At 46.5% G+C, this 22,500-nt stretch overlaps 1 protein-coding gene across 1 annotated transcript in view; it reads left to right on the plus strand.

Moving 5' to 3' along the window:
- The window catches only part of LOC135567210 (leucine-rich repeat-containing G-protein coupled receptor 5-like), a gene marked incomplete at its 5' end in the record, with an annotated part of 27,642 nt that overhangs the window by 3,852 nt on the left and 1,290 nt on the right, over nt 1-22,500 (plus strand). Inside the window, one exon of the mRNA XM_065014632.1 lies at nt 1,683-1,754. Coding sequence (XP_064870704.1) covers nt 1,683-1,754 — 72 coding nt within the window. The remainder of the gene's footprint in view (nt 1-1,682; nt 1,755-22,500) is intronic.

Raw genomic sequence — 22,500 nt, forward strand, 5'->3', positions numbered from 1 at the left:
CACGCATACGCACACGCGCACACACACACACACACACACTCAAGGTAGATAGATATCCTCTCTGACATTATATGCCCAGCAGCTCATGGAGATGTCTGTCACATTTATCTATTCATTCAAGTGTTTTCTGTCGTACACAGACACACTGCATTTCACTGCACCCGCAATAACATCTGCTAATATGTGTATGTGACCAACACAATTTGAAATTTGATTTGACTGATGCACAGAAACAGACTCAGCTCCAAATAGTATTTGTTTTCCTTCAAATGTTTTGAGCATTTGATTGAGCTGCTTGCAGTGCTGGGTTTTCACTTGGAATGCCAGACAGTTGACAGAGAGGTTCCACTTCCAGACAGTTGATAGAAGGGTTCCACTTCCAGACAGTTGACAGAGAGGTTCCACTTCCAGACAGTTGATAGAAGGGTTCCACTTCCAGACAGTTGACAGAGAGGTTCCACTTCCAGACAGTTGACAGAGAGGTTCCACTTCCAGACAGTTGACAGAGAGGTTCCACTTCCAGACAGTTGACAGAGCGGTTCCACTTCCAGACAGTTGACAGAGCGGTTCCACTTCCAGACAGTTGACAGAGCGGTTCCACTTCCAGACAGTTGACAGAGCGGTTCCACTTCCAGACAGTTGACAGAGCGGTTCCACTTCCAGACAGTTGACAGAGCCACTTCCTCTTCCAGACAGTTGACAGAGCGGTTCCACTTCCAGACAGTTGACAGAGCGGTTCCACTTCCAGACAGTTGACAGAGCGGTTCCACTTCCAGACAGTTGACAGAGCGGTTCCACTTCCAGACAGTTGACAGAGCGGTTCCACTTCCAGACAGTTGACAGAGCGCTTCCACTTCCAGACAGTTGACAGAGAGGTTCCACTTCCAGACAGTTGACAGAGCGGTTCCACTTCCAGACAGTTGACAGAGCCACTTTCACTTCCAGACAGTTGACAGAGCCACTTTCACTTCCAGACAGTTGACAGAGCCACTTTCACTTCCAGACAGTTGACAGAGCCACTTCCTCTTCCAGACAGTTGACAGAGCCACTTCCTCTTCCACACAGTTGACAGAGCCACTTCCACTTCCAGACAGTTGACAGAGCCACTTCCTCTTCCAGACAGTTGACAGAGCCACTTCCTCTTCCAGACAGTTGACTAAAACGACGAGCAACAGTTACTGACAACCATGTCTGTTGATTTGTTTTCCCCCCAGAAGTTTTCATGTCATTAGTCATTGAACTGGTTTTAAAGGACTTGTTCTCCTCCTCTCTTCGTTATGTTCTGTGTCAGTCTAGTCAGCCTTCAGTTTAACGTTGTTCTCCTCCTCTCGTCATATACCATTTAACAACTCTGTTATTCTGCGTAGCAAACATCCCTCCACACTGCTCTGTCTAATCAAACCGTTTGCAAGTCTCCTGTAGAGTGACACTAATTTGTATGTAATGAGTGAAGCCTTGGGGAGGAACAAGGAGACAAGGTGCAGATTCCCCCATTCTTCCTCCTCCTCACCCCCACCCTCTCACTCCTCACCCTCTCCCTCCTCCTCACCCCTCCCTCACCCTCTCCCCAGTCTCCAACCCCCCTCCCACTCCCTTTGTTTTCCCTCCCCAGCCAATCAGCTGTCCTGTCCCGGGCTGTGTGGGTGTGTCTCTCTGACTGTTCTCTTTGCATTCCTCTGCAGGCATCTCAATAACAATAGAATCCGCACCCTGGGAACGCAGTGCTTTGACGGCCTTCACAGCCTGGAGACTCTGTAAGTTGACCTCTCATTATCATGTAGACAACTACTGCCATTTGGAGATTCTTTGCCCTCTTCATCTCTCTTCTCCCTCCTCCCTCCCTACATCTCTCTTCTCCCTCCTCCTCCCTCCCTACACCTCTCTTCTCTCTCCTCCTCCCTCCCTACATCTCTCCTCTCCCTTCTCCTCCCTCCCTACATCTCTCTTCTCCTCCTCCCTCCCTACACCTCTTCTCTCTCCTCCTCCCTCCCTACACCTCTTCTCCCTCCTCCCTCCCTACATCTCTCTTCTCCCTCCTCCTCCCTCCCTACACCTCTCTCTCTCTCTCCTCCTCCCTCCCTTCATCTCTCCTCTCCTTCTCTTCCCTCCCTACATCTCTTCTTCTCCTCCTCCCTCCCTACACCTCTTCTCTCTCCTCCTCCCTCCCTACACCTCTTCCTCCTCCTCCTCCTCCTGACACCTCTTCTTCTCCCTCCTCCTCCCTCCCTACACTCTCTTCTCCCTACCCTCCCTCCCTCCCCCTCTTTCCTCCTCCTCCTCCTCCCTACACCTCTCTTCTCCCTCCTCCTCCCTCCCCTACACCTCTTCTCCCTCCTCCTCCCTCCCTACACCTCTCTTCTCCCTCCCCCTCGCTATACCTCTCTCTTCTCCCTCCTACTCCCTCCCTACACCTCTCTTTCCCTCCTCCTCCTCCCTACACCTCTCTTCTCCCTACTCCTCCCTCCCCTCTTCTCCCTCCTCCTCCCTCCCTACATCTCTCTTCTCCCTCCTCCTCCCTCCCTCTCTTCTCCCTCCTCCTCCTCCCTCGCTACACCTCTCTTCTCCCCCACCTCCCTCCCTCCCTCTCTTCTCCCTCCTCCTCCCTTCATCTCTCTTCCCTACTCCCTCCCTCCTCCCTCCCTCAATCTCTTGTCCCTCCTCCTCCCTACACCTCTCTTCTCCCTCCTCCCTCCCTACACCTCTCTTCTCCCTCCTCCTCCCTCCCTACACCTCTCTTCTCCCTCCTCCTCCCTCCCTATACCTCTCTTCTCCCTCCCCTGCTATACCTCTCTTCTCCCTCCTCCTCCCTCCCTACATCTCTCTTCTCCCTCCTCCTCCCTCCCCTACACCTCTCTTCTCCCTACTCCTCCCTCTCCTCTCTTCTCCCTCCTCCTCCCTCCCTACATCTCTTCTCCTCCTCCTCCCTCCCTACACCTCTCTTCTCCCTCCTCCTCCCTCCCTACACCTCTTCTCCCTACTCCTCCCTCCCTCTCTTCTCCTCCTCCTCCCTCCCTACATCTCTCTTCTCCCTCCTCCTCCCTCCCTTTCTCCTCCTCCTCCCTCCCAACACCTCTCTTCTCCCCACCTCCCTCCCTCCCCCTCTGTCTTCTCCTCCTCCTCCCTCTCTTCTCCCTCCTCCTCCCTCCCTATACCTCTCTCTTCTCCCTCCCTCCTCCCTCCCTCAATCTCTTGTCCTCCTTATCCCTCCCTCTTATCCCTCCTCATCCCTCCCTACACCATTTCTTCTCCTCCTCCCTCCCTACATCTCTCTTCTCCCTCCTCCCTACCCTCACTCTCTTCTCTCTCCTCCTCCCTCCCTACATCTCTCTTCTCCTCCTCCTCCCTCCCTACACATCTCTTCTCTCTCCTCCCTCCCTACATATCTCCTCTCTCCCTTCTCCTCCTCCCTACATCTCTCTTTTTTCCTCCTCCTCCCTCCTCCCTCCTCGCTCCCTTCTTTCTCCCTCCTCCTCCCTCCCTACACCTCTTCTCCCTACTCCTCCCTCCCTCTCTCCCTTCCTCCTCCCTACACCTCTTTCCTCCCTCCTCGCTATACCTCTCTTCTCCCTCCTCCCTCCCTACACTCTCTTCCTCCCTCCTCCCTACCTCTCTTCTCCCTCCTCCTTCTCCCTTCTCCTCCCCTCCCTCTCTACATCTCTCTTTTTTCCTCCTCCCTCGTCCTCCTCGCTACACCTCTTCTCCCTACTCCTCCCTCCCTCCCTCTCTCTCCTCCTCCTCCCCACCTCTCTTCTCCCTCCTCCTCCCTCCCCCTCTTCTCCCTCCTCCTCCCTCTCCCTTCTTCTCTCCTCCTCCTCCCTCCCTACATCTCTCTTTTCCCTCCTCCCTCGTCCCTCCCTCGCTATACCTCTCTTCTCCTCCTCCTCCCTCCCTACATCTTTTCCCCTCCTCTCTCCCTACACCCTCTTCTCCCTTCTCCTCCCTCCCTATCTTCTCCCTCTTCCTCCCTCCCTACACCTCTCTCTCTCCCTCCTCCTCCCTCCCTACACCTCTCTCTTCCCTCCTCCCTCCTCCTCGCTATACACCTCTCTTCTCCCTCTTCCTCCCTCCCTACACTCTCTTCACCCTCCTCCCTCCTCCTCCCTCACCTCTCTCTCTCCTCCTCCTCCTCCCTCCCTCTCTTCTCCCTCCTCCCTCCCTCTCTTCTCCCTCCTCCTCCCTCCCCCTCTCTTCCTCCTCCTCCCTCCATCTTCACCCTCCTCCTCCCTCCCTACACCTCTCTTCTCCCTCCTCCTCGCTTATAGGGCCTTCTCTCCTCCCTCTCTCTCTTCACCCTCCTCCTCCCCCTACACCTCTCTTCTCCCTCCTCCTCCCTCCCTCTCTTCTCCCTCCTCCCTCCCTACACCTCTCTTCTCCTCCTCCTCCTCGCTATACCTCTCTTCTCCCTCCTTACACCTCTCTTCACCCTCCTCCTCCCTCCCTACACCTCTCTTCTCCCTCCTCCTCCCTCCCTCTCTTCTCCCTCCTCCTCCCTCCCTCTCTTCTCCCTCCTCCCTCCCTCCCTCCTTCTTTTGCCACTGACAGTCACACAACACAGAGAGTTTCCCTTACAGCTCTAGAAGTGGGCCGCTGCTCTCTGGTTCTCTGGTTCTCTCTCGCTCTCTGGTTCTCTGGTTCTCTCTTGCTCTCTGGTTCTCTCTGGTTCTCTCTTGCTCTCTGGTTCTCTCTCTCTGGTTCTTTCTCGCTCTCTGGTTCTCTCTCGCTCTCTGGTTCTCTCTCGCTCTCTGGTTCTCTCGCTCTCTGGTTCTCTCTCGCTCTCTGGTTCTCTCTCACTCTCTGGTTCTCTCTCGCTCTCTGGTTCTCTCTCGCTCTCTGGTTCTCTCTCTCTCAGTTAATTGTTTGCCTGACTAAAAGTCATTCACATGCATAAATAGACGTTTTTGGGTCTGGGTGCACTGAAGCATACTAGAAGCCGTTGGCTAGTTGGTTGGTTGGCTGGATGACTGACTGGCTAGTTGCCTGTCTGGCTGGTTGGTTGGTTGGTTGGTTGGCTTGCCGGTTGGTTGGTTGGAAGGTTGGCTGGCTGGTTGGCTGGCTGGCTGGCTGGCTGGCTGGCTGGCTGGCTGGCTGGCTGGCTGGTTGGTTGGCTGGCTGGTTGGCTGGCTGGCTGGCTGGCCGGTTCATTAAAGGAATCCCCTAACACGGAATATACTATTTGTCATGTAGTTAAATATATTCCCTGTTCGGAGATTCCATCCAAAAATCACACACTCCCATTGCTTTTACATGTTCATTAATTTTGCATTTAGAGGGGCTTGTGGGTAACAGAGAGACGTGTGGGTAACAGAGAGGCTTGTGGGTAACAGAGAGACGTGTGGGTAACAGAGAGACGTGTGGGTAACAGAGAGGCTTGTGGGTAACAGAGAGACGTGTGGGTAACAGAGAGATGTATGGGTAACAGAGACTTGTGGGTAACAGAGAGACTTGTGGGTAACAGAGACATGTGGGTAACAGAGAGACGTGTGGGTAACAGAGAGACGTGTGGGTAACAGAGAGACTTGTGGGTAACAGAGAGACGTGTGGGTAACAGAGAGACTTGTGGGTAACAGAGAGACGTGTGGGTAACAGAGAGACTTGTGGGTAACAGAGAGACGTGTGGTAACAAAGAGACTTGTGGGTAACAGAGAGACTTGTGGGTAACAGAGAGACTTGTGGGTAACAAAGAGAATTGTAGATAACAGAGAGACGTGTGGATAACAGAGAGACTTGTGGGTAACAGAGACGTGTGGGTAACAGAGAGACTTGTGAGTAACAGAGAGACTTGTGGGTAACAAGGAAACTTGTGGGTAACAGAGAGACTTGTGGGTAACAGAGAGTCTTGTGGGTAACAGAGAGTCTTGTGGGTAACAGAGAGACTTGTGGGTAACAGAGAGACTTGTGGGTGACAGAGAGACTTGTGGGTAACAGAGAGACTTGTAGATAACAGAGAGACTTGTAGATAACAGAGAGACTTGTGGGTAACTATGAAACGTGTGTCTTCCAGATTGTTGTGTATGTGGGGGTTTTCCTCCACTCCCCCCATAAAGAATAGTGTATCAGTAATGGCAGCAGCTGCTTGGACACAGCCGGCATATTCTCCTCAGGGAGGGGTCTCTGTCTCCACCCTGCGGGGGGGTGAGGAGTGCTCACATTAACTCTCCATGTGTCACATGACATCTATTCAGCTCCAGGGACTGGGAGCTATTCGTTAACCCCCTGCCTGCCTGCCTGCCTTCCTTACAATCCTCCTTTATCCATTTGTCATTTTGATAATGGTTAGACATTTACATGTCCACACAAGCAAAAGGCCGATCGTCACATGATCACCCCCCAGTATTACATACAGGACCTTTATCCTGGCTGCTTCTCCATACAACAACATGGGAAACTAAGTGTGTAGTTCCTATACCTTAAAAACACACAGGCATAGGATGTTACACTCTCTTCCTGGTACCATCCTGGGTCTCCATGACAACAGGTGGTTTATGGTGTCAGAGTAACACTCTCTTCCTGGTACCATCCTGGGTCTCCATGACAACAGGTGGTTTATGGTGTCAGAGTAACACTCTCTTCCTGGTACCATCCTGGGTCTCCATGACAACAGGTGGTTTATGGTGTCAGAGTAACACTCTCTTCCTGGTGCCATCCTGGGTCTCCATGACAACAGGTGATTTATGGTGTCAGAGTAACACTCTCTTCCTGGTGCCATCCTGGGTCTCCATGACAACAGGTGATTTATGGTGTCAGAGTAACACTCTCTTCCTGGTACCATCCTGGGTCTCCACGACAACAGGTGATTTATGGTGTCAGAGTAACACTCTCTTTCTGGTACCATCCTGGGTCTCCATGACAACAGGTGGTTTATGGTGTCAGAGTAACACTCTCTTCCTGGTACCATCCTGGGTCTCCATGACAACAGGTGGTTTATGGTGTCAGAGTAACACTCTCTTCCTGGTACCATCCTGGATCTCCACGACAACAGGTGATTTATGGTGTCAGAGTAACACTCTCTTCCTGGTACCATCCTGGGTCTCCACGACAACAGGTGGTTTATGGTGTCAGAGTAACACTCTCTTCCTGGTACCATCCTGGGTCTCCACGACAACAGGTGGTTTATGGTGTCAGAGTAACACTCTCTTCCTGGTACCATCCTGGGTCTCCACGACAACAGGTGGTTTATGGTGTCGGAGTAACACTCTCTTCCTGGTACCATCCTGGGTCTCCATGACAACAGGAGGTTTATGGTGTCGGAGTAACACTCTCTTTCTGGTACCATCCTGGGTCTCCATGACAACAGGCGATTTATGGTGTCAGAGTAACACTCTCTTCCTGGTACCATCCTGGATCTCCACGACAACAGGTGATTTATGGTGTCAGAGTAACACTCTCTTCCTGGTACCATCCTGGGTCTCCATGACAACAGGTGGTTTATGGTGTCGGAGTAACACTCTCTTCCTGGTACCATCCAAAACCACATGGAAAACTAACTGCCCATGGTAGAAATATGTTTTATTGAAGGGCAGAGTTATAGCTATATGCAGAATACATACTCTTGTGGCTCCATTTTAGTGCAACATAAAGGACATCATTTAGAAAGAAAGAGAGAAAATAAGAGAGAAAGAAAGTGAGGCATATACCTTTACTGTAAAACAACATGTACCTTAGAAAACACTTCATGGCCTAGTAGTACTGTGTTTATTTAGCAAAACACTCCCTGGCCTAGTAGTACTGTGTTTATTTAGTAGTACTGTGTTTATTTAGTAGTACTGTGTTTATTTAGCAAAACACTCCCTGGCTTAGTAGTACTGTGTTTATTTAGTAATACTGTGTTTATTTAGCAAAACACTCCCTGGCTTAGTAATACTGTGTTTATTTAGCAAAACACTCCCTGGCTTAGTAGTACTGTGTTTATTTAGTAGTACTGTGTTTATTTAGTAGTACTGTGTTTATTTAGCAAAACACTCCCTGGCTTAGTAGTACTGCGTTTATTTAGTAAAACACTCCCTGGCTTAGTAGTACTGTGTTTATTTAGCAAAACACTCCCTGGCTTAGTAGTACTGTGTTTATTTAACAAAACACTCCCTGGCTTAGTAGTACTGTGTTTATTTAACAAAACACTCCCTGGCTTAGTAGTACTGTGTTTATTTAACAAAACACTCCCTGGCTTAGTAGTACTGTGTTTATTTAACAAAACACCCCCTGGCTTAGTAGTACTGTGTTTATTTAACAAAACACCCCCTGGCTTAGTAGTACTGTGTTTATTTAGCAAAACACTCCCTGGCTTAGTAGTACTGTGTTTATTTAACAAAACACCCCCTGGCTTAGTAGTACTGTGTTTATTTAGCAAAACACTCCCTGGCTTAGTAGTACTGTGTTTATTTAGCAAAACACTCCCTGGCTTAGTAGTACTGAGTTTATTTAGCAAAACACTCCCTGGCTTAGTAGTACTGTGTTTATTTAGCAAAACACTCCCTGGCTTAGTAGTACTGTGTTTATTTAACAAAACACTCCCTGGCTTAGTAGTACTGTGTTTATTTACCAAAACACTCCCTGGTTTAGTAGTACTGTGTTTATTTAACAAAACACTCCCTGGCTTAGTAGTACTGTGTTTATTTATCAAAACACTCCCTGGCTTAGTAGTACTATGTTTATTTAGCAAAACACTCCCTGGCTTAGTAGTACTGCGTTTATTTAGCAAAACACTCCCTGGCTTAGTAGTACTGTGTTTATTTAGTAATACTGTGTTTATTTAGCAAAACACTCCCTGGCTTAGTAGTACTGTGTTTATTTAGTAATACTGTGTTTATTTAGCAAAACACTCCCTGGCTTAGTAGTACTGTGTTTATTTAGCAAAACACTCCCTGGCTTAGTAGTACTGTGTTTATTTAGTAGTACTGTGTTTATTTAGTAGTACTGTGTTTATTTAGTAGTACTGTGTTTATTTTTCCGTATAATATCAAAGTCATGACTCGGTTCGGTTTCTGTTTAATTAACCCAGCTGCAAATATGACAACGTTTACATGACAGATGTCTGTGTGAGGGAATTAAACAAAGCAAAAATCCACCTGATATTCTCCATCTGAACTCTAGAACCTGAGTTCTAAACACACAGACATGATATTCTCCATTTGAATTCTAGAACCTGAGTTCTAAACACACAGACATGATATTCTCCATCTGAACTCTAGAACCTGAGTTCTAATACACAGACATGATATTCTCCATTTGAATTCTAGAACCTGAGTTCTAAACACACAGACATGATATTCTCCATTTGAATTCTAGAACCTGAGTTCTAACACACAGACATGATATTCTCCATTTGAATTCTAGAACCTGAGTTCTAACACACAGACATGATATTCTCCATTTGAATTCTAGAACCTGAGTTCTAACACACAGACATGATATTCTCCATCTGAACTCTAGAACCTGAGTTCTAACACACAGACATGATATTCTCCATCTGAACTCTAGAACCTGAGTTCTAACACACAGACATGATATTCTCCATTTGAATTCTAGAACCTGAGTTCTAACACACAGACATGATATTCTCCATCTGAACTCTAGAACCTGAGTTCTAACACACAGACATGATATTCTCCATCTGAACTCTAGAATCTGAGTTCTAACACACAGACATGATATTCTCCATCTGAACTCTAGAACCTGAGTTCTAACACACAGACGTGATATTCTCCATCTGAACTCTAGAACCTGAGTTCTAATACACAGACATGATATTCTCCATCTGAACTCTAGAACCTGAGTTCTAACACACATACATCATATTCTCCATCTGAACTCTACAACCCGAGTTCTAACACAGACATGATATTCTCCATTTGAATTCTAGAACCTGAGTTCTAACACACAGACATGATATTCTCCATCTGAACTCTAGAACCTGAGTTCTAACACACAGACATGATATTCTCCATCTGAACTCTAGAACCTGAGTTCTAACACACAGACATGATATTCTCCATCTGAACTCTAGAACCTGAGTTCTAACACATCTCTGCATGTCTGGCAGACATATCAGTGTGGATGACGGATCACCACCTCAAGCTGAACCTCGGCAAGACGGAGCTGCTCTTCCTCCCGGGGAAGGACTGCCCGTTCCATGATCTCGCCATCACGGTTGACAACTCCACTGTGTCCTCCTCCCAGAGCGCTAAGAACCTTGGCGTGATCCTGGACAACACCCTGTCGTTCTCAACTAACATCAAGGCGGTGGCCCGTTCCTGTAGGTTCATGCTCTACAACATCCGCAGAGTACGACCCTGCCTCACACAGGAAGCGGCGCAGGTCCTAATCCAGGCACTTGTCATCTCCCGTCTGGATTACTGCAACTCGCTGTTGGCTGGGCTCCCTGCCTGTGCCATTAAACCCCTACAACTCATCCAGAACGCCGCAGCCCGTCTGGTGTTCAACCTTCCCAAGTTCTCTCACGTCACTCCGCTCCTCCGCTCTCTCCACTGGCTTCCAGTTGAAGCTCGCATCCGCTACAAGACCATGGTGCTTGCCTATGGAGCTGTGAGGGGAACGGCACCTCAGTACCTCCAGGCTCTGATCAGGCCCTACACCCAAACAAGGGCACTGCGTTCATCCACCTCTGGCCTGCTCGCCTCCCTACCACTGAGGAAGTACAGTTCCCGCTCAGCCCAGTCAAAACTGTTCGCTGCTCTGGCCCCCCAATGGTGGAACAAACTCCCTCACGACGCCAGGACAGCGGAGTCAATCACCACCTTCCGGAGACACCTGAAACCCCACCTCTTTAAGGAATACCTAGGATAGGATAAAGTAATCCTTCTCTCCCCCCCCCCCCCCCCCCCCTTAAAAGATTTAGTTGCACTATTGTAAAGTGGCTGCTCCACTGGATGTCATAAGGTGAATGCACCAATTTGTAAGTCGCTCTGGATAAGAGCGTCTGCTAAATGACTTAAATGTAATGTAATGTAATGTAAATGTCTAACACACAGACATCATATTCTCCATCTGAACTCTACAACCCGAGTTGTAACACAGACATGATATTCTCCATTTGAATTCTAGAACCTGAGTTCTAACACACAGACATGATATTCTCCATCTGAACTCTAGAACCTGAGTTCTAACACACAGACATGATATTCTCCATCTGAACTCTAGAACCTGAGTTCTAACACACAGACATGATATTCTCCATCTGAACTCTAGAACCTGAGTTCTAAAACACAGACATGATATTCTCCATCTGAACTCTAGAACCTGAGTTCTAACACACAGACATGATATTCTCCATCTGAACTCTAGAACCTGAGTTCTAACACACACATGTCCGTTATTCATTTAAAAAGGGTTCTATGTCCTTCCTGCTGCAGTGTGTCTATGTGTCTCTCTTTGCATCCCAAATCGCACCCTATTCCCTGTTTAGTGCACTACTTTTGGCCAGAGACATATAGGGTCCTGGTCAAAAGTAGTGCTCTCTAAAGGGAATAAGGTGCCATTTGTTGATGCAGAGTCTGACTGTGTGTGTGGTCGTTGTGAGCAGGACTCTGTAATAATTGCTGCCCACTCTATATAATGTTTACATACCCTACATTACTCATCTCATGTGTATATACTGTACTCGATACCATCTACTGCATCTTGCCTATGCCGTTCTGTACCATCACTCATTCATATATTTAAATGTACATATTATTATTAATTCCTTTACACTTGTGTGTATAAAGGTAGTTGTTGTGAAATTGTTAAGATGACTTGTTAGATATTACTGCACGGTTGGAAACTAGAAGCACAAGCATTTCGCTACACTCGCATTAACATCTGCCCACCATGTGTACGTGACCAATACCATTTGATTTGATTTGATTTGATGTTTCCCTACATACGACCGGACGAACGACCGGCATGCACATGTTCTCCCAGGGTTTTCACTGTATTACAGACAACCTTCTGGCAGGGTGCAACAGGATATCTCTGTATGCAGTGTGCCAGCAGCACAGATTTCTACTACTGAACCCTGTCCACTCCTGCTGGAGAGATGCACAGGCTGACCAAGTAACCAAACAACCTCCCACGGACTAGGAGGACTGGGAGCCCAAGCCATGATTAGCTCTTAATCCTAGGGGCCACTCTCTGTTCAAATGGTGTCTTAACCCTGGGGGAGGGGCAATCTCTGTCCAAATGGTGTCTTAACCCTAGGGGGGGTCAATCTCTGTCCAAATTGTGTCTTAACCCTAGGGGGGGTCAATCTCTGTCCAAATGGTGTCTTAACCCTAGGGGGTCAATCTCTGTCCAAATGGTGTCTTAAACCTAGGGGGCAATCTCTGTCCAAATGGTGTCTTAAACCTAGGGGGGCAATCTCTGTCCAAATGGTGTCTTAAACCTAGGGGGGCACTCTGTCCAAATGGTGTCTTAAACCTAGGGGGGGGCAATCTCTGTCCAAATGGTGTCTTAAACCTAGGGGGGGGGCAATCTCTGTCCAAATGGTGTCTTAAACCAGGGGGGGGGGCAATCTCTGTCCAAATGGTGTCTTAAACCTAGGGGGGCATCTCTGTCCAAATGGTGTCTTAAACCTAGGGGGGCAATCTCTGTCCAAATGGTGTCTTAAACCTAGGGGGGCACTCTCTGTCCAAATGGTGTCTTAAACCTAGGGGGCAATCTCTGTCCAAATGGTGTCTTAAACCTAGGGGTGGGGTGGGGGGACAATCTCTGTCCAAATGGTGTCTTAAACCTAGGGGGGCAATCTCTGTCCAAATGGTGTCTTAAACCTAGGGGGGCAATCTCTGTCCAAATGGTGTCTTAAACCTAGGGGGGCAATCTCTGTCCAAATGGTGTCTTAAACCTAGGGGTGGGGGCAATCTCTGTCCAAATGGTGTCTTAAACCTAGGGGTGGGGTGGGGGGACAATCTCTGTCCAAATGGTGTCTTAAACCTAGGGGGCAATCTCTGTCCAAATGGTGTCTTAAACCTAGGGGGGGGCAATCTCTGTCCAAATGGTGTCTTAAACCTAGGGGGGCAATCTCTGTCCAAATGGTGTCTTAAACCTAGGGGCCACTCTCTGTCCAAATGGTGTCTTAAACCTAGGGGGGGGGGGGGCAATCTCTGTCCAAATGGTGTCTTAAACCTAGGGGGGGGGGGGGGCAATCTCTGTCCAAATGGTGTCTTTAACCTAGGGGCCACTCTAGGTTTAAACATGTTTTCAAATTCTTTGTGGATCTGTGTAATCTGAGGGAAATATATTTATAGAGGTACATGGAAGGCTGTGTTGCCTAACCGAGTCCTTTGTCCTTTGAAGAATGTCTCTGCTGGTTAATTGGATACGTTGTAGTAACGTCGATGTGTGATAGACGGGATACTATGTCTGTTCCTTCCTAACCTGCGTTTGCAGCTGCTGTTGCTAACTCAACGGCTAGGAGGTATCACTTCTGTAGTGAATAAGAGTTCAAAGTTCATACCATTCGCAAGCAAAGCTCACGCTGATGTTGGCTTCGTTCTGTAGTTATTATCTGAACCATTCTGACATCGGACCGTCGTCCTCACATCCTCGGAACAGGAGGTTACATTGTTGTCAAGGCTTTATATAGGAAGGGAGAGGAGGGCATGTTTGAAAAGTTTTATAGCCCATGTCCCTTCACAGGGGCGGGCCACTGATTGAGCAGAGCCCTATCTTATGAAAACCCAAATCTCACATTTTAGAAGCTAAAATCACATTTCATCCCATCACGAATAATTTGATATTCAAACATTTAAATTGAACAACAACTCCATGTGAATCCGATAACTCTGATGTGTAGACTTTCCACTGTGGAGTTAATGTCATCCTATCATCGATGAGAATGTCTCAGATGACAACCCAACTGACATCATATGATCTGTCTCGCATATGTTCAATTGGTCGGATTACCAGAATATAGTTCATTTCCCCCCACCTTCTGATGTTCCCCGAATCTCTATGTTAACCAAGGGGTTTTCAATAGTCACATCAGTAGGGTAGAGAGAGGAAAAAGGGGGGAAGAGGTATTTATGACTGTCATAAACCTACCCCCCAGGCCAACGTCATGACAATAGTCAAAGCTTTCCTAAAGTTTGGGTCAGTCACAGTGGTCAGGTATTCTGCCACTGTGTACTCTCTGTTTAGGGCAAAACAGCATTCTAGTTTGCTCTGTTTTTTTGTTATTTCTTTCCAATGTGTCAAGTAATTATCTTTTTGTTCTCTCATGATTTGGTTGTGTCTAATTGTGCTGCTGTCCTGGGGCTCTGTGGGGTGTGTTTGTGAACAGAGCCCCAGGACCAGTTTGCTTAGGGGACTTTACTCCAGGTTCATCTCTCTGTAGGTGATGGCTTTGTTATGGAAGGTTTGGGAATCGCTTCCTTTTAGGTGGTTGTAGAATTTAACTGTTCTTTATTTTTTATATTTCTCTCTCTCTCTCTCTGTCTCTCTCTGTCTGTCTGTCTCTGTCTCTCTCTCTCTGTCTCTGTCTATCTGTCTCTCTCTCTCTGTCTCTGTCTCTCTCTATCTCTGCCTCTGTCTCTCTCTCTCTCTCTCTCTGTCTCTCTGTCTCTCTCTGTCTGTCTGTCTCTGTCTCTGTCTCTCTCTCTGTCTCTGTCTATCTGTCTCTCTCTCTCTGTCTCTGTCTCTCTCTATCTCTGCCTCTGTCTCTCTCTCTCTCTCTCTCTCTCTCTGTCTCTCTCTGTCTGTCTGTCTCTGTCTCTGTCTCTCTCTCTGTCTCTGTCTCTCTCTATCTGTCTCTCTCTCTCTGTCTCTGCTCTCTCTCTCTCTCTCTCTCTCTCTCTCTCTCTCTGTCTCTGTCTCTGTCTCTGTCTCTCTCTCTCTCTCTGTCTCTGTCTCTCTCTCTCTGTCTCTCTCTCTGTTTCTCTCTCTGTCTCTCTCTCTCTGTCTCTCTCTCTCTCTCTCTCTCTCTGTCTCTGTCTCTGTAATTATTTGTAATTATTTATTAGGATCCCCATTAGCTAATGCCATAACTTTAGCTAATCTTCCTGGGGTCCAACACCAACTACATTTAACTACAAACACATTTAACATTCAGTTGACGCTTCCTACTTCCTGTCCAGTCATATGGTCTATTTCCTGTCCAGTCACATGGTCTATCACATTAGATGTTCTTTCTACTTTCTGTCCAGTCACATGGTCTATCACATTAGATGTTCTTTCTATTTCCTGTCCAGTCATATGGTCTATCTTATTAGATGTTCTGTCTATTTCCTGTCCAGTCATATGGTATATCTCATTAGATGTTCTGTCTACTTCCTGTCCAGTCATATGGTCTATCACATTAGATGTTCTTTCTATTTCCTGTCCAGTCATATGGTCTATCACATTAGATGTTCTGTCTATTTCCTGTCCAGTCACATGGTCTATCACATTAGATGTTCTTTCTATTTCCTGTCCAGTCATATGGTCTATCTCATTAGATGTTCTGTCTACTTCCTGTCCAGTCACATGGTCTATCACATTAGATGTTCTTTCTACTTCCTGTCCAGTCACATGGTCTATCACATTAGATGTTCTTTCTACTTCCTGTCCAGTCATATGGTCTATCACATTAGATGTTCTTTCTACTTCCTGTCCAGTCATATGGTCTATCACATTAGATGTTATTTCTACTTCCTGTCCAGTCATATGGTCTATCACATTAGATGTTCTTGAATTTTTTTCTTGAAGGTGGATTTACTTGTTGCCTGAGAAATATGGATTGGTAAAGAGTTCCATTCAGCTAGAAATATGGATTGGTAAAGAGTTCCATTCAGCTAGAAATATGGATTGGTAAAGAGGTCCATTCAGCTGAGAAATATGGATTGGTAAAGAGTTCCATTCAGCTGAGAAATATGGATTGGTAAAGAGTTCCATTCAGCTGAGAAATATGGATTGGTAAAGAGTTCCATTCAGCTAGAAATATGGATTGGTAAAGAGTTCCATTCAGCTAGAAATATGGATTGGTAAAGAGTTCCATTCAGCTAGAAATATGGATTGGTAAAGAGGTCCATTCAGCTGAGAAATATGGATTGGTAAAGAGTTCCATTCAGCTGATAAATATGGATTGGTAAAGAGGTCCATTCAGCTAGAAATATGGATTGGTAAAGAGTTCCATTCAGCTGATAAATATGGATTGGTAAATAATTCCATTCAGCTGATAAATATGGATTGGTAAAGAGTTCCATTCAGCTAGAAATATGGATTGGTAAAGAATTCCATTCAGCTGATAAATATGGATTGGTAAAGAGGTCCATTCAGCTGAGAAATATGGATTGGTAAAGAGTTCCATTCAGCTAGAAATATGGATTGGTAAAGAGTTCCATTCAGCTGATAAATATGGATTGGTAAAGAGTTCCATTCAGCTGATAAATATGGATTGGTAAAGAGTTCCATTCAGCTAGAAATATGGATTGGTAAAGAGTTCCATTCAGCTGATAAATATGGATTGGTAAAGAGTTCCATTCAGCTGATAAATATGGATTGGTAAAGAGTTCCATTCAGCTGAGAAATATGGATTGGTAAAGAGTTCCATTCAGCTAGAAATATGGATTGGTAAAGAGTTCCATTCAGCTGATAAATATGGATTGGTAAAGAGTTCCATTCAGCTGAGAAATATGGATTGGTAAAGAGTTCCATTCAGCTGAGAAATATGGATTGGTAAAGAGTTCCATTCAGCTGAGAAATATGGATTGGTAAAGAGTTCCATTCAGCTGAGAAATATGGATTGGTAAAGAGTTCCATTCAGCTGAGAAATATGGATTGGTAAAGAGTTCCATTCAGCTGATAAATATGGATTGGTAAAGAGTTCCATTCAGCTGATAAATATGGATTGGTAAAGAGTTCCATTCAGCTAGAAATATGGATTGGTAAAGAGTTCCATTCAGCTAGAAATATGGATTGGTAAAGAGTTCCATTCAGCTAGAAATATGGATTGGTAAAGAGTTCCATTCAGCTAGAAATATGGATTGGTAAAGAGTTCTATTCAGCTAGAAATATGGATTGGTAAAGAGTTCCATTCAGCTGAGAAATATGGATTGGTAAAGAGTTCCATTCAGCTAGAAATATGGATTGGTAAAGAGTTCCATTCAGCTAGAAATATGGATTGGTAAAGAGTTCCATTCAGCTGATAAATATGGATTGGTAAAGAGTTCCACTCAGCTGATAAATATGGATTGGTAAAGAGTTCCATTCAGCTGAGAAATATGGATTGGTAAAGAGTTCCATTCAGCTGAGAAATATGGATTGGTAAAGAGTTCCATTCAGCTAGAAATATGGATTGGTAAAGAGTTCCATTCAGCTAGAAATATGGATTGGTAAAGAGTTCCATTCAGCTAGAAATATGGATTGGTAAAGAGGTCCATTCAGCTGAGAAATATGGATTGGTAAATGGCTCTATATAAAACTGTAGATTTAAGTTGATCTGTCCTTGGCTTGAGTTAGTCTTAGCTGCCCTGAATTTGCCTGTCTGGTTTGGTGGTTATGTGTGTTGCTAAAATGTACTAATTGGACCAGGGATTGAACATATAACTGGACAGTACTCTAAGTGTGATAGGACCAGGGATTGACCATATAACTGGACAGTACTCTAAGTGTGATAGGACCAGGGATTGACCATATAACTGGGCAGTCCTCTTAGTGTGATAGGACCAGGGATTGACCATATAACTGGGCAGTCCTCTTAGTGTGATAGGACCAGGGATTTACCATATAACTGGACAGTACTCTAAGTGTGATAGGACCAGGGATTGACCATATAACTGGACAGTCCTCTTAGTGTGATAGGACCAGGGATTGACCATATAACTGGGCAGTCCTCTTAGTGTGATAGGACCAGGGATTGACCATATAACTGGACAATACTCTAAGTGTGATAGGACCAGGGATTGACCATATAACCGGACAGTACTCTAAGTGTGATAGGACCAGGGATTGACCATATAACTGGACAGTACTCTAAGTGTGATAGGACCAGGGATTGACCATATAACCGGACAGTACTCTTAGTGTGATAGGACCAGGGATTGACCATATAACTGGGCAGTCCTCTTAGTGTGATAGGACCAGGGATTGACCATATAACCGGACAGTACTCTTAAGTGTGATAGGACCAGGGATTGACCATATAACTGGACAGTACTCTAAGTGTGATAGGACCAGGGATTGACCATATAACTGGGCAGTCCTCTTAGTGTGATAGGACCAGGGATTGACCATATAACTGGACAGTACTCTAAGTGTGATAGGACCAGGGACAGTACTCTAAATGTGATATGACCAGGGATTGACCATATAACTGGACAGTACTCTAAGTGTGATAGGACCAGGGATTGAACATATAACTGGGCAGTCCTCTTAGTGTGATAGGACCAGGGATTGAACATATAACTGGACAGTACTTAAGTGTGATAGGACCAGGGATTGACCATATATCTGGACAGTACTCTAAGTGTGATAGGACCAGGGATTGACCATATATCTGGACAGTCATTTTAGTGTGATGGGACCAGGGATTGACCATATAACCGGACAGTACTCTAAGTGTGATAGGACCAGGGACAGTACTCTAAGTGTGATGGGACCAGGGACAGTACTCTAAGTGTGATAGGACCAGGGATTGAATCACCTGATTCAGTGTGCTAGATGTGATAGGACCAGGGATTGAATCACCTGATTCAGTGTGCTAGATGTGATAGGACCAGGGATTGAATCACCTGATTCAGTGTGCTAGATTTGATAGGACCAGGGATTGAATCACCTGATTCAGTGTGCTAGATGTGATAGGACTAGGGATTGAATCACTTGATTCAGTGTGCTAGATGTGATATAACTAGGGATTGAATCACTTGATTCAGTGTGCTAGATGTGATAAGACCAGGGATTGAATCACCTGATTCAGTGTGCTAGATGTTTCATACTCTGAACATTTTCTTGTAACAGTAATTCCCTTATCCATCTTAATAACAATATTATCTGTGTTCTGACCATGATAAAGCTGAGTGCAACATGATGCCTAGTAGTTTCATTTTTTTCACTTGCTCTATCTCTCTCTCTGTCTCGATATCTCCCTGTCCCTGTCTCTGTCTCTGTCTCTCTCTCCTCCCTGTCTCTGTCTCTGTCTCTCTCTCCTCCCTGTCTCTGTCTCTGTCTCTCTCTCTGTCTCTGTCTCTCTCTCTGTCTCTGTCTCTGTCTCTCTCTCTGTCTCTGTCTCTGTCTCTCTCTCCTCCCTGTCTCTGTCTCTGTCTCTCTCTCTGTCTCTGTCTCTGTCTCTCTCTCCTCCCTGTCTCTGTCTCTGTCTCTCTCTCCTCCCTGTCTCTGTCTCTGTCTCTCTCTCTGTCTCTGTCTCTGTCTCTCTCTCTCTCTCTGTCTCTGTCTCTGTCTCTATCTCTGTCTGTCTCTCTCTATCTCCCTGTTTCGATATCTCACTCTCTCTGTCGCTCCCTCTCTCGCTCCCTCTCTCTCTCACTCCCTCTGTCTCTGTCTTTGTCTCTCTCTCTCGCTCCCTCTCTCTTTCTCTCGCTCCCTCTCTCTCTCTCTCTCTCTGGGCCCACATTGAAGCAATTTTAATGTAAAGTTATTTTCCCAGTCTCTGAGTTTGTTCCACTGTGTTGACGTTGATGAGGGTTTGGAGTGCATCTGGCTAAACAGTGAGGCAGGCAGGCTGTCTGGTCTAATGCTTCTGTGATGCTGAACCACCTGCGCCCCAGACAGGGATCACTAACTCTAATAGAAACCAGGTGGAAGACCTGAACACAGACCACTCTGATGATGATGAGAGGAGAGGGAGAGAGAACAGGAGGGAGGGAGGGAGGGAGGGAGGGAGGGAGAACGGGAGAGAGGGAGAACTCCCTCTCTCTGGGAGAACGGGAGGGAGGGAGGGAGAACGGGAGGGAGGGAGGAGGGAGGGAGGGAGAACAGGAGGGGGGAGGGAGAGAAACAGGAGGAAGGGAGGGAGGGAGGAGAACAGGAGGGAGGGAGAACGGGAGGGAGGAGGGAGAACGGGAGGGAGGGAGGGAGGGAGGGAGGGAGGAGGGAGGGAGGGAGGGAGGAGAACAGGAGGGAGGGGAGGGAGAGAGAACAGGAGGGAGGAGAACGGGAGGGAGGGAGGGAGAGGGAGGGGAGGAGGGGGAGGGAGGGAGGGAGGGAGGGAGGAGGGAGGGAGAGACGGGAGGGAGGGAGGGAGAACGGGAGGAGGGAGAGCGGGAGGGAGGGAGGGAGGGAGAGAGAACAGGAGGGAGGGAGGGAGAGAGAACAGGAGGGAGGGAGGGAGGGAGGGAGGGAGGGAGGGAGGGAGGGAGGGAAAGTCGACAGACTGACAGACAGAATAAATGTAAAAGAGAGAAAATATAAATAAAATGTATAATTTATTTGTTTCGGTAACAGGATGTTTTGTTCAGAGTGTCTAAGGGCTCGCCATAGAAACTGAACCGAGTTGTCTTTGTTTGTACAGTTGTCTCTGTGTGTGTTCTGAGGAGAGAAGATGCACAACAGTCTGACGTGGACTCTACTGTTACCGTTGTGATGGTAACCTATATGCCATTTGTGGGGGAGATATCATTTCAGACAGGAAACACTGCCATCACCTCCTCCCCCCTCCGTCTTCCCCCTTTCATCAACATTGTATAAATGAAACAGGGGGAGATATCATTTCAGACAGGAAACACTGCCATCACCTCCTCCCCCCTCCGTCTTCCCCCTTTCATCAACATTGTATAAATGAAACAGGGAGAGATATCATTTCAGACAGGAAACACTGCCATCACCTCCTCCCCCCTCCGTCTTCCCCCTTTCATCAACATTGTATAAATGAAACAGGGGGAGATATCATTTCAGACAGGAAAGAGAAAGGCCTGACATGCAGAGGCCAGTCCTGAGGGGAGACATGGGTTCAAACACTATTCGAAATAATTTCACATACTTTATCTGGACTCGATTGAGCTTGTCTGTTGCAATGGAACCAATTGAAATGTCTCAAAAGTACAAACCCCGCCCATTATGGCATTCCGAGGCAGGCTAAAGCAAACGCTCAAAGTATTTTAAAATATTTCGACTACTGTTTGAACCCAGGTCTGCCTGAGGGCCTCACAGTCTAGCCTCTATCCCCTCTAGGGCCGTTACTAGGAGTTTACAAACAGGAAGCCTCCCTTGTGAGAAACACAGTGTTGTTTATCACGGGTCCTATGGACACGAGAGGAGAATGTTAAGTAACAACGTTTCCTTTGGACGGTTGTTGGTTTCATTGATGAACTCTGTAGCAGGAAGGTGAATAGTGGAGTATTACTTCCCTCTGGCCTTCCTCTGAGACCCTGGGAAACATCGATAGTATCTGCGGTGCCAAATGGCACACTATTGCTATTCTCTTTATAGTGCACTACCCATAGGGCACTAGTGAAAAGTAGGGCACTATATAGTGAATAGAGTTCCATTTGAGAAGCCGTCTGGGTCTGGGTGGAACTCTAACACTGTCGGTCGGGTTAAGTTGAGTGGTTCCCTTCCTATTTAAGTGTTTATGCTCATGTTTTAGTCCACTATTGGGTGTTTCTATTTTAGTCCACTATTGGGTGTTTCTGTTTCAGTCCACTATTGGGTGTTTCTGTTTCAGTCCACTATTGAGTGTTTCAGTCCACTATTGGGTGTTTCTGTTTCAGTCCACTATTGAGTGTTTCTGTTTCAGTCCACTATTGGGTGTTTCTGTTTCAGTCCACTATTGGGTGTTTCAGTCCACTATTGAGTGTTTCAGTCCACTGTTGAGTGTTTCAGTCCACTATTGAGTGTTTCAGTCCACTGTTGAGTGTTTCAGTCCACTATTGAGTGTTTCAGTCCACTATTGAGTGTTTCAGTCCACTGTTGAGTGTTTCAGTCCACTATTGAGTGTTTCAGTCCACTATTGAGTGTTTCAGTCCACTGTTGAGTGTTTCAGTCCACTATTGAGTGTTTCAGTCCACTGTTGAGTGTTTCAGTCCATTATTGAGTGTTTCAGTCCACTATTGGGTGTTTCTGTTTCAGTCCACTATTGAGTGTTTCAGTCCACTGTTGAGTGTTTCAGTCCACTATTGAGTGTTTCAGTCCACTGTTGAGTGTTTCAGTCCACTATTGAGTGTTTCAGTCCACTATTGGGTGTTTCTGTTTCAGTCCACTATTGGGTGTTTCAGTCCACTATTGAGTGTTTCAGTCCACTATTGAATGTTTCAGTCCACTATTGAGTGTTTCAGTCCACTATTGGGTGTTTCTGTTTCAGTCCACTATTGAGTGTTTCAGTCCACTATTGAGTGTTTCAGTCCACTGTTGAGTGTTTCAGTCCACTATTGAGTGTTTCAGTCCACTATTGAGTGTTTCAGTCCACTGTTGAGTGTTTCAGTCCACTATTGAGTGTTTCAGTCCACTATTGGGTGTTTCTGTTTCAGTCCACTATTGGGTGTTTCAGTCCACTATTGAGTGTTTCAGTCCACTGTTGAGTGTTTCAGTCCACTATTGAATGTTTCAGTCCACTAGTGAGTGTTTCAGTCCACTATTGGG

This window comes from Oncorhynchus nerka, unplaced genomic scaffold (genome assembly GCF_034236695.1).
Source record: "Oncorhynchus nerka isolate Pitt River unplaced genomic scaffold, Oner_Uvic_2.0 unplaced_scaffold_2369, whole genome shotgun sequence".
Lineage (NCBI taxonomy): Eukaryota > Metazoa > Chordata > Actinopteri > Salmoniformes > Salmonidae > Oncorhynchus > Oncorhynchus nerka.